The sequence below is a fragment of the Bidens hawaiensis genome, unplaced genomic scaffold, assembly GCF_021521415.1.
Source record: "Bidens hawaiensis isolate Kalapana, Puna unplaced genomic scaffold, B.hawaiensis_p1.1 tig00419450_1, whole genome shotgun sequence".
Lineage (NCBI taxonomy): Eukaryota > Viridiplantae > Streptophyta > Magnoliopsida > Asterales > Asteraceae > Bidens > Bidens hawaiensis.
In genome coordinates this window covers 68410-78014 of record NW_027504866.1, presented here as the reverse complement: position 1 = coordinate 78014, position 9605 = coordinate 68410, and the positions used below count along the sequence as shown (strand labels likewise).

Here is a 9605-nt window from a genome sequence, read left to right as displayed (position 1 = left end):
CAAATAATTTATCACCTTACAGCTTTTTAGATTAGCAGCGCACTTTTATTTATTTAATTAATAATATTGTTTCTATGATCTTATTATAAATCAATCACAAACTAGTCAAGAACACACAGTAAATGACCTAACAGAATCCTATTATATGACAGACAATCACCAAGGAAACTGTGAAGCAATAAAACTCATCAAATAAAACCAAGCACTCATATGCATCGAATAAAAAATATTAAACTTCTTACTAATTCATAAACCCATAACGAAAAGCAAACTCCAAATAAAATCAAACTTCAACAAAGGTTCATCACAAGCCTGGGCAGTCTAATAAATTTAGCCTAACATCTTAAAATCAAAGAAACCAAAATAATTAAGTTCAACAACCAAGCTCATGACTAAAATAATAAATTCAAACCGAATATTAATGATGCTTGGTTGAGTAGACGTTGAATCCAAACGATCTCGGCTCGAACCAACAGCTTTCTTCCTTCAAAACTCCTTGCAAACTCTCTCTTTTTTTTCTTTCAATAATAATCTGCCCTCGTCAAATTCCGTAGGGTTATTCCTCCCAACAGTAGCCGACCCCCCCTTTTGACTCCTGTAGCCTGCCCTTTTTACCTCCTCGTTTTCTATTTCCTTTTTAACATACAACTCTTCTTTGTGTGCAAGTAATGGAACCGACTTAAGCCCAAGACATAATTGTTGAGATGGGTTTTCACATAATTAATCAATTTGATTCACAGCCCAACCACCAACCCAACCACCAATAATAAAAATATCGTGACAATATAACACTCTTTTAAAATCCATTTGATTTGTACCTAGCCCACTTGATTTGTAGCATCTTTTATTACCTGGCATGGAATTTCACAAAAATACAAACAATCATTTTAATGCAACCTACCCACATCAGTTTATGTTTCAAGTTGCTTTATGGCTTTTAATTCTCATTTATAACTTTTCAAATGCATTACACGTTAGTTTAAAGAAAAAATTTACAACCACCACTTACAATATTCTTTACATAATAGTAAACTCTTTTTTTTATTATTATCACCATTTATTTGTTTTGACTCGTTATAATAATTGGGAGAATCGATTTACTCGTCATCTCAAATGTAATAAAATACTCCATTTTAACTCATAGTCTGTTCAAAACTTTGAAATCTTAGATATGAACCAATAGAAAATAAAATTTAATAAAAACATGGTTCAAAAGTATTTAAAAGTGTCAGAAATATTTATATAATAATATGTATATTTTAGACCACATCAAACTTAAACATCAATTTAAACAAACAGTTTATTTCTTTAACTATTAAAACTTGTGAAATATTTACTTTTATTATTTATGTTGCAGTTGTTTACACGATAGAGTTTCAAAAAAGGGGGCTACCGCACGCCCATATTTGCATATTTATGCATCCAGGTAGAAAGATTCATAATCCACAATATGTAGATAAATTTATTTCTGCTAAGATTCCAAACAAAGACAGTGATCCAGACCTATACAAGCTTGTATCTGATCATATGTTTCACGGTTCATGTGGTGATGCTAACCCGAACTGCACCTGCATGGTAAACAAAAAATGCTCCAAAAATTTCCCTAAAATGTTTAATGATGAGACAGCTGTTGATTCGCAAGGTTTTCCGGTATACAAAAGAAGAGATAACGGGCAATATGTTGTTAAGTCAGATATAATGATGGATAATAGAACTGTTGTTCCATACAACAAGACTCTATTAAAACAATTTCAAGCACATATTAACGTTGAGTGGTGTAATAAAGATGGATCGATAAAGTATTTGTTTAAATACATTAATAAGGGTCTAGACCGAGCAACAGTTTCTCTTGTACAAAATAACAATGGTGATAACCCAGATCCTAATTTAGATGAAATCGAAGCGTTTTATGATTGTAGATATGTCTTTGCATGCGAGGCAACATGGAGGATATTTTCATTTGATGTGCATTATAGGATTCCGTCTGTTATAAGGCTTGCTTTTCATTTACCCGGTGAGCAACAAGTAATATATGGTGCTAACGAAGATATTGAAGATATTTTAAACAAAACACCTAATGCTTCTTTGATGTTTACCGGTTGGTTTGAGTGTAATAAGAACTATGACCTTGCAAAAACTCTCACATACGCTGAGTTTCCAATAAAGTTTGTTTGGAAAAAACAATTACGTAAATGGAAACCTCGCCTAAGGGGTTTTGCATTCGGTAAAGTTCATGATGCTCCACCCGCATTCGACGAGGCTTACTATCTAAGAATATTATTAAATAAGGTTAAAGGCCCTGAATGTTTTGAAGACATTCAAACAGTTGATGGAGTTGTGTGTGAAAATTTTCGAGATGCATGTTACAAAAGAGGTCTTTTAGATGATGATAAGGAATACATAGAAGCCATTGAAGACGCAAGTCATAATTCTACCGGATATTATTTAAGGAATTTATTTGCTACAATGTTGATTACTTATAGTTTATCTAGACCTCATTTTGTTTGGGAAAACACTTGGCAACTTTTAGTTGACGGTATACTATATAAACAACAAAAAGATCAAAACAACCCCGGTACGATTTACTTTTTTTGTAATTATTTCAGTTATACCAAATATCTAATATCCATAAATATTTATTAAATATTAATTTAATTAGGTTCTTATTTTTTTTTTCAGGTTTGATTCTTAATGAAGAACAGTTAAAAAACCTAGCACTCCTAGAAATTGAAAATTTTCTAATTTCAAACAACTCCAGTCTTAGAAGATATCAACAAATGTCATTTCCAGATATGGAGACAATTTCAAGAGCAACTAATCCGTTGATTGTGGAAGAGCTCTCATATGATACCGAGACCATGAATAACGAATTTAATAATCTGTTTGATTCGTTAACAGATGAACAACGAGGGGTTTATAATGAAATAATGAGTGCTTTGAATGATAAAAAAGGTGGAGTTTATTTTTTTTTGGTTATGGCGGTACTGGAAAAACATATTTATGGAAAACCTTATCTGCATCAATAAGGTCAAAGGGAGAAGTTGTGTTGAATGTTGTTTCAAGCGGTATAGCTTCTTTGCTTTTGGAGGGTGGAAGAATCGCACATTCGAGATTTTTAATACCTATTAATTTGACCGAAGATTCCATTTGTCTGGTAATATTACAACCTACTTTATGTTACTTTTTATATTAATCATTTTTTAGTATATGTGGCTTTATTTGTTATTCGAATATCAATTTACTTTTAAATATCTTACTTTGTGTCTGTTTTTTTTATTTTTTCATAAATTAGGTTAAAGGAAATACCAACGTATATGAAGTATTGAAAAAGACAAGCTTAATAATTTGGGATGAAGCACCCATGATTCATAAGCATGCTTTCGAAGCGTTGGACAGGACTTTAAACGATGTTATGAATGGTGATTCTGGCAATACTTCTGAAGCAGTTTTTGGAGGTAAGGTTGTTGTTTTTTGTGGTGATTTTCAGCAAATTTTTCTCGTTGTAACCAACGGTACAAGAAGTGAATGTGTCAATGCTTGCATCAATTCTTCTTATATCTGGTCAAAATGTAAAGTTCTTAAATTAACTAAGAACATGAGGCTTACAGTTGGATGTCGATCTTCAGACGTTGAAAACATCAGAGAGTTTGCTGATTGGCTATTAAACATAGGTCAAGGAAACGCTGGTGGTCCAACTGACGGAGAGTCGGTTATTGATATTCCAGACGATCTTTTGATATTGAACTCAGTAGATTCGATGGGTGATTTAATAAGGTTTGTCTATCCTAATATATTATATAGATTCAACGAACTTACTTACTTTCAGGATCATGCACTGTTGGCACCTTTGAATGAGGCGGTTCAAGAAATTAAAGAACGTATGTTAGCCCTCTTTCCTGGTGAAGAAGTCGAGTATCTAAGTTCCGACAGTTTAACTGAATGTGAAGATGTTTCAGAGGATTTTGATCCACAGTTGTACTCTCCTGATTTGTTAAATGGTTTAAAGATGTCAGTAATGCCTAATCATATATTGGTCCTCAAAGTTGGAGTTCTGATCATACTATTAAGAAATATGAATCACAAAAAGGGTTTGTGCAATGGTACGCGCCTTCAAGTCGTTAGTCTCGGTAGGCGTGTAATTGAAGCTAAAGTTGTCTCTGGTACGAATATCGGATATCGTGCTCTAATTAGTCGCGTAAGTCTTATACCAACTGATAAAAAACTTCCATTCAAATTAAAAAGAAGACAGTTTCCTATCTCCGTATGTTTTGACATGACAATCAACAAGAGTCAATGTCGATCATTGTCAAGAGTTGGATTGTATCTTAAAGATCCAGTATTTTCTCACGGTCAGCTTTATGTTGCTTTGTCAAGAGTGAGGAGTAGAGGTGGTATTAAGTTAGTGATACTCGACAAAGAATTAAAGCTTACAAATAAAACAACAAATGTTATTTACAAGGAGATTTTGGAAACATAGAATGTTAAATTTTTAAATTTGTTATGTAATTCAAATTGTTATATTCTACAGTAATGGTTATAATGTATTTATTTTGGTCTATACTTTAGATGTATGTAGTTAAATTTTTTTTTTGAATATTTCTTTGCTATCCTATCTTAAAATTTTTTATTTAATTATAAATACTTTTTTAATCTTAATATTAACCAAAATTTTTTGGATATAAACTTATATGTTGTTTAAAATTAGTTTTATAAGATACCATTTTTATATTTACTTTTTTAACTTAAAGTATTTAAGATATTTTTAATACTATCTAATTAAATATTATCAAGTATAGGCTAACTATACATTATAATTACCATATAGATAAAACAATTAACTGCATTGGAAAAATAAAACCGTCCCTTCATTAATCTATTTTTTTTATTTTCAATTTTAATCTACTTCTTCTTCTTCTTTAAAAACCCTAACTTTGTGAACGTAACTAAATTCCGATAATGGCTGTGATTATGAATTGGAGGTTTTGTAACCTGTTTCGTAAGTATCAATTCGTGTTTAGTGATTTAGTCACGATAGAAAAAGATAATATTGAATCCGTCATGATGTTCAATAATGTGTTTAAACATCAAATTCATCAGATTGGTCTTAGGAAGAATTCTCCATCTCAACAAGAAACAAATCTGATAAATGTTTTTACATGATTTTCTCATGATCTTCAGCAAGAGGTTTTACCTTATGAACATATAAGTGAGTGATTTTTTTACCCTTATCAAAACAAGGTTGTTATCTGGTTTGAGAATGGAGAGTATAAGAATTTTAAGCCTAAACAATTATTGTCATGTGATGATTTGGTGATGTTGAGAGAGCTTGACCTGTTGAAGTTGTCGAATGCAAGAAAAGAACTTGCGCATCTTGAATTGGAAGCGGAAGTTAGTTTGAAGGTGAAATGTTTAGAAGAATGTTCTAACTATGAGAGTGATTATGAAGATTTTCCAGACAATTTGGATTCTGATGATGAACTTTAAGGTAAAATATAAATTCTTTATATATTGTTTTTAAATTTAATACAATTAGTAGATGGTTAAAACCTCTTTACACTTTCTAATAACTCTAATGTGGAAGTTAAGATTTTTTGGTTCAATATAACAAATTAATAATGTTTATATGTTACTAATTATTATACATGTTGTTTTGTTTGGTTTACATTTTATATAATCGGCTATTGTGTTGTAACATTTTTCAGGTGTGTTAGCAAATGTGATTTTCTTTTGGTTGAAGTTTTGAAGATGTTTATGATGGTTTACTAGCAAAGGACATTATTAGTTGTTTTGTTGATATGTTTTGGAAGTTTTATTGTTGTTTTGTTGATATAATTTGGAAGTTGTAATGACAATGTAAATGTATTAATTTTTGGTTTGTATGGCGATGTATTTAGTCAAAACGTAAATCTATCAAGTTTTAATAGTTAAAGGCGTAATATGTTAGTTTAAATTGATGTTTAAGTTGAATATGTTTAGTGACATGCTATTTCATCCGCGTGTCACGAGGGTCTATACCCTAGTAAACATTTAAAACAAATCTTCTTACAGTCTATCCAAAAATTTTATAAATATTTATGGATTTTCATTATGGATTTTCTAACATGTGCCTTAAGTGCACATGTAAGAAACATTAATTATGGAATATTCTTGTTAAAACTAAACTTTTATATCAATTACATTTATCTATTAATAACTATTATATTTAACTTTATATTTTCCTCTTCTAAATCTTACCTTCATTGATGACTGCTTAATAAAATTTTTCTAATTCCCTCTAAAATTACTATTTCATCTCCCACCATTTTTATATTAATTTATATGTGAAAAATATTTAAATATGAAGGTGACTTTTGAAATTCCTATAACGTCTCCAAGTGTTTTTGTCACACCCCGCCAAGGCGGAAGTACGGGCGAGTGACGTCATGTTACCGTAAGCATATGATTATCGCCAACATACATGCATTAGGATACCAATAGTATAAAAAATATTTACAATCATATAACTTATTTTAAAACAAAATTTGTTGAAAACAATTAGGAGAATTCTCGTATATGACCCTAATCATCGAAAGGGTTATACAAGCAAAATCCTCCAAAAAGGTATCCTAATTATGCATTGAGGTCACGTCTTCATGATTCCTTATGAGCGTTGTTAAGGCCCTAAAAAACATATATTTTAAAAGTCAACACAATGGTTGGTGAGTTCACAGGTTTTGAGACTCGATATGAATCCCGTTATTCATAAAACGTTGAATCAGTTCACAAATAACTATACGATAATTTGTTGAAACAAATATGATGATCCTCCGTAGACTAGCTAAATCTACGAATTAATATGACGAACCCAGAGCCTATAACCAAACACGACTTATATCCTTTGCCCTGTTCAAATCTCACAGATGGAATATGCGCACCCTGTTTCGATGCAATATCGGAGGTTAGCGCGACTAACCTAACAGTAGGGGGAAATGTCAACGTCAATAGTACTATTCGTATATTCCTGTGGCTAACTCCGTTAGCTAATGGTTATAGTATGCAAGCAAGGGACTTATAGCACTACATAGTTCAACTCATGTTCGCATAAGGATTGTGTGTTTTGTTTCTAATTATCGTATATAAAAGCAGTTGTGTATGTTTTCTACCCCCGAATAAATAAAACATTAAAACAGTAAAAATGAAGGTAGTGAAACTCACCTCATGAGTTCAATGGTAATTTTGCTAGCAATTTCTGATTAATCACCGTTCGCCGCGTTCACACGTCCTAAACGCGTAAGGTCAGTTAGTTCGTTATCGACTCGCAAGTCGGTTTATGCTAGTCGCTTTCACCCAACTAGTAGTTTAGTTGTTCGTGCCGGTTGTTTTCACCAACCATGCGTTTCGTTTATGGTGTCGGTTGCTTTCACCAACCGATCGTTTCGTTTATTGTGTCGGTTTCTCTCACCCAACCGATCGTTCCGTTTATTCTATAAATAATGTTTCACACGTTAGTATTGGACGACCCGTTGGTGATAAGTTTTTATATCCTTTTTGAAAATAAATATCCATATATAATATATACTTATGTAAATATTAAGAATATAATATTCTTAATAGTGTCGGTTTCATTTAGATACCATCAACTCGTTCGGTCGGGTGATAATTATATATTCAAACTATAAATTTATTTCATAATAATATTTCCAAAAGTTACAACAGATACCTTAGTAATATTTTGTTATATTTTTGTTCATGAATTTCCCAAAATGACTTTATATATTGTTTTGGTCGTTTAACTTGTAAAAATATATATTATTTTTACTTCGAATACATATTTATTTTTCCAAACTATATATATTTATGTAAAATGTCATATTTCCCACCCAACATATGTGTCAACGTTTATTTTCATATATCCGAATCTAGATACCTTATATATTCCATCTTGTTAAACAACATCCTTATTTAAATATGTCTAATGTTTTTAAGAGTATGTTAGAATAATCTTTCGTAACACCCATATATGTATTTTTATTTTATTTATTTTTTTTAAGAAACCATCATGTAACATACATGTTCAAAAAGAACATATTTTCAATAATATTCATATTTAAGCATCTTTTAACCCACGTTTCATCATTCTAAACATAACCAAAGCTTTATGTTTAAACAGTTTATGTATGGGCTCATTAAGCATTATCTAGCATGTTATTGTGCAGCTTAATCCATGGATGATTAGTGATCTAGCATAAACAACTTGTATAAAAGTATAAAAAAAATGTTAACACTCACTTTGAGATGGGGATTTATTTAGTGATTAGAGTAAAAAAAGAGAGGTCTTGAGCTTGATTCCCGTCTCTTAAATCCTCCTGCCACTCTTGAATCGTTGTAGTTCGGAACTAGATACGTGTTCGGGTTTAAGAGAGTACCGAATAGTACGAGTCGGGCCTTGAAGTTGTAACCAGAGAGGGTGAGGGTGGTTTAGGGCGTGAGGTGGTGTGCGATGAAGGGTAGCAGCCGGTGGGAATGGGTGTGCCGCTGGTGGAAAGTGGTGGCTCGGGTGTGGTGCCACAAGAGAGAAAGAGACCGAGAAGTGTTCCGGGTCTAACAACGGACCATAGAGTGTCTTGGGTCGGGTTTGGTGCTATAACCATGTGTGGCTTGGGTGGTGTATCGGTGGAAGGAAGTGGCGTTTGATGGTAGGAGATGTTAAACTGTGTGAAGGTGGTGTTTTATTTTATGGTGATGTTGAGCAAAACCGATGAGATCGCAGTTGGTGGGTATTGGTAGCAGGTTACAAAGAAGAGCAAGAGAGAGAGAGAGAGAGAGAGAGAGAGAGAGAGAGAGAGAGAGAGAGAGAGTTTTGTTGTTATATGTTGTGACTTGTGCGTGTGTAATCTTTTCTCATGTTATTTATATGGATGTCTTGGAGTATGGCTTTAAAATTTAAATAATCTTGCATCATGATAAAAGATATTGGATATTCAGTGGTATTTAGGGTTTGAAAACTGAAACAAGTATGGTTGAGTTTGAGTTTGAGTGTGAGTAAAACCAAAACCATAAGAATATGTTAGGCTGAGGGGTGTGGGGCGCTAACCTGGGCGCGAGAGCCCCTCCGCTCGCGCCCCCAGGCGCTAACCCCACACCACCGGGGCGCGAACGGGGCGCGAGCGCGAGCCCCCAGGCAGGCGTGAGTGTGGTCGCGGGAGAAGAGAGAGAAAGAGCCGTTGAGCTCGCCCAAAAGAGCCGTTGGAGCTCCGAATTTTTTTAAAAAAAAACCTTAAAACCTCTATATAATACCCCAAATTACTCCCATTTCAACCATATCAAAACACAATTTCACCTTACAAACTCTTATATAATACCCAAAAATGTCTGGAAATTGGTACCCAAACCTAGATTCAGATTATATTGACGACGATTTATGGTCGTCACCAGACCAACCGATGTTTTATTCGGGGCCGCAAGAAACATCCGGCTTTCAACCATACAACATACAACCGTCTCCTAATTTTGTTGTTCCAGAGACACAAGAATCACACGGTGATGCTACGGGAGCAAGAAGACGCGTCCACCGGAAAAAACAACTTGCAACGGACGGGCCGGGACCGGCTTCGACTCCGAGGACG

General features: G+C 33.3%; 1 protein-coding gene across 1 annotated transcript; it reads left to right on the top strand.

Moving 5' to 3' along the window:
• The first annotated feature begins 1416 nt into the window (after positions 1-1416).
• On the top strand, positions 1417-4477 carry LOC143608910 (ATP-dependent DNA helicase RRM3-like). The gene is made up of 4 exons (XM_077083814.1): positions 1417-2536; positions 2680-2881; positions 2953-3154; positions 3293-4477. Exons 1-4 carry the CDS (start codon positions 1417-1419, stop codon positions 4475-4477), a joined length of 2709 nt encoding a protein of 902 aa, XP_076939929.1.
• Positions 4478-9605: the final 5128 nt, after the last annotated feature.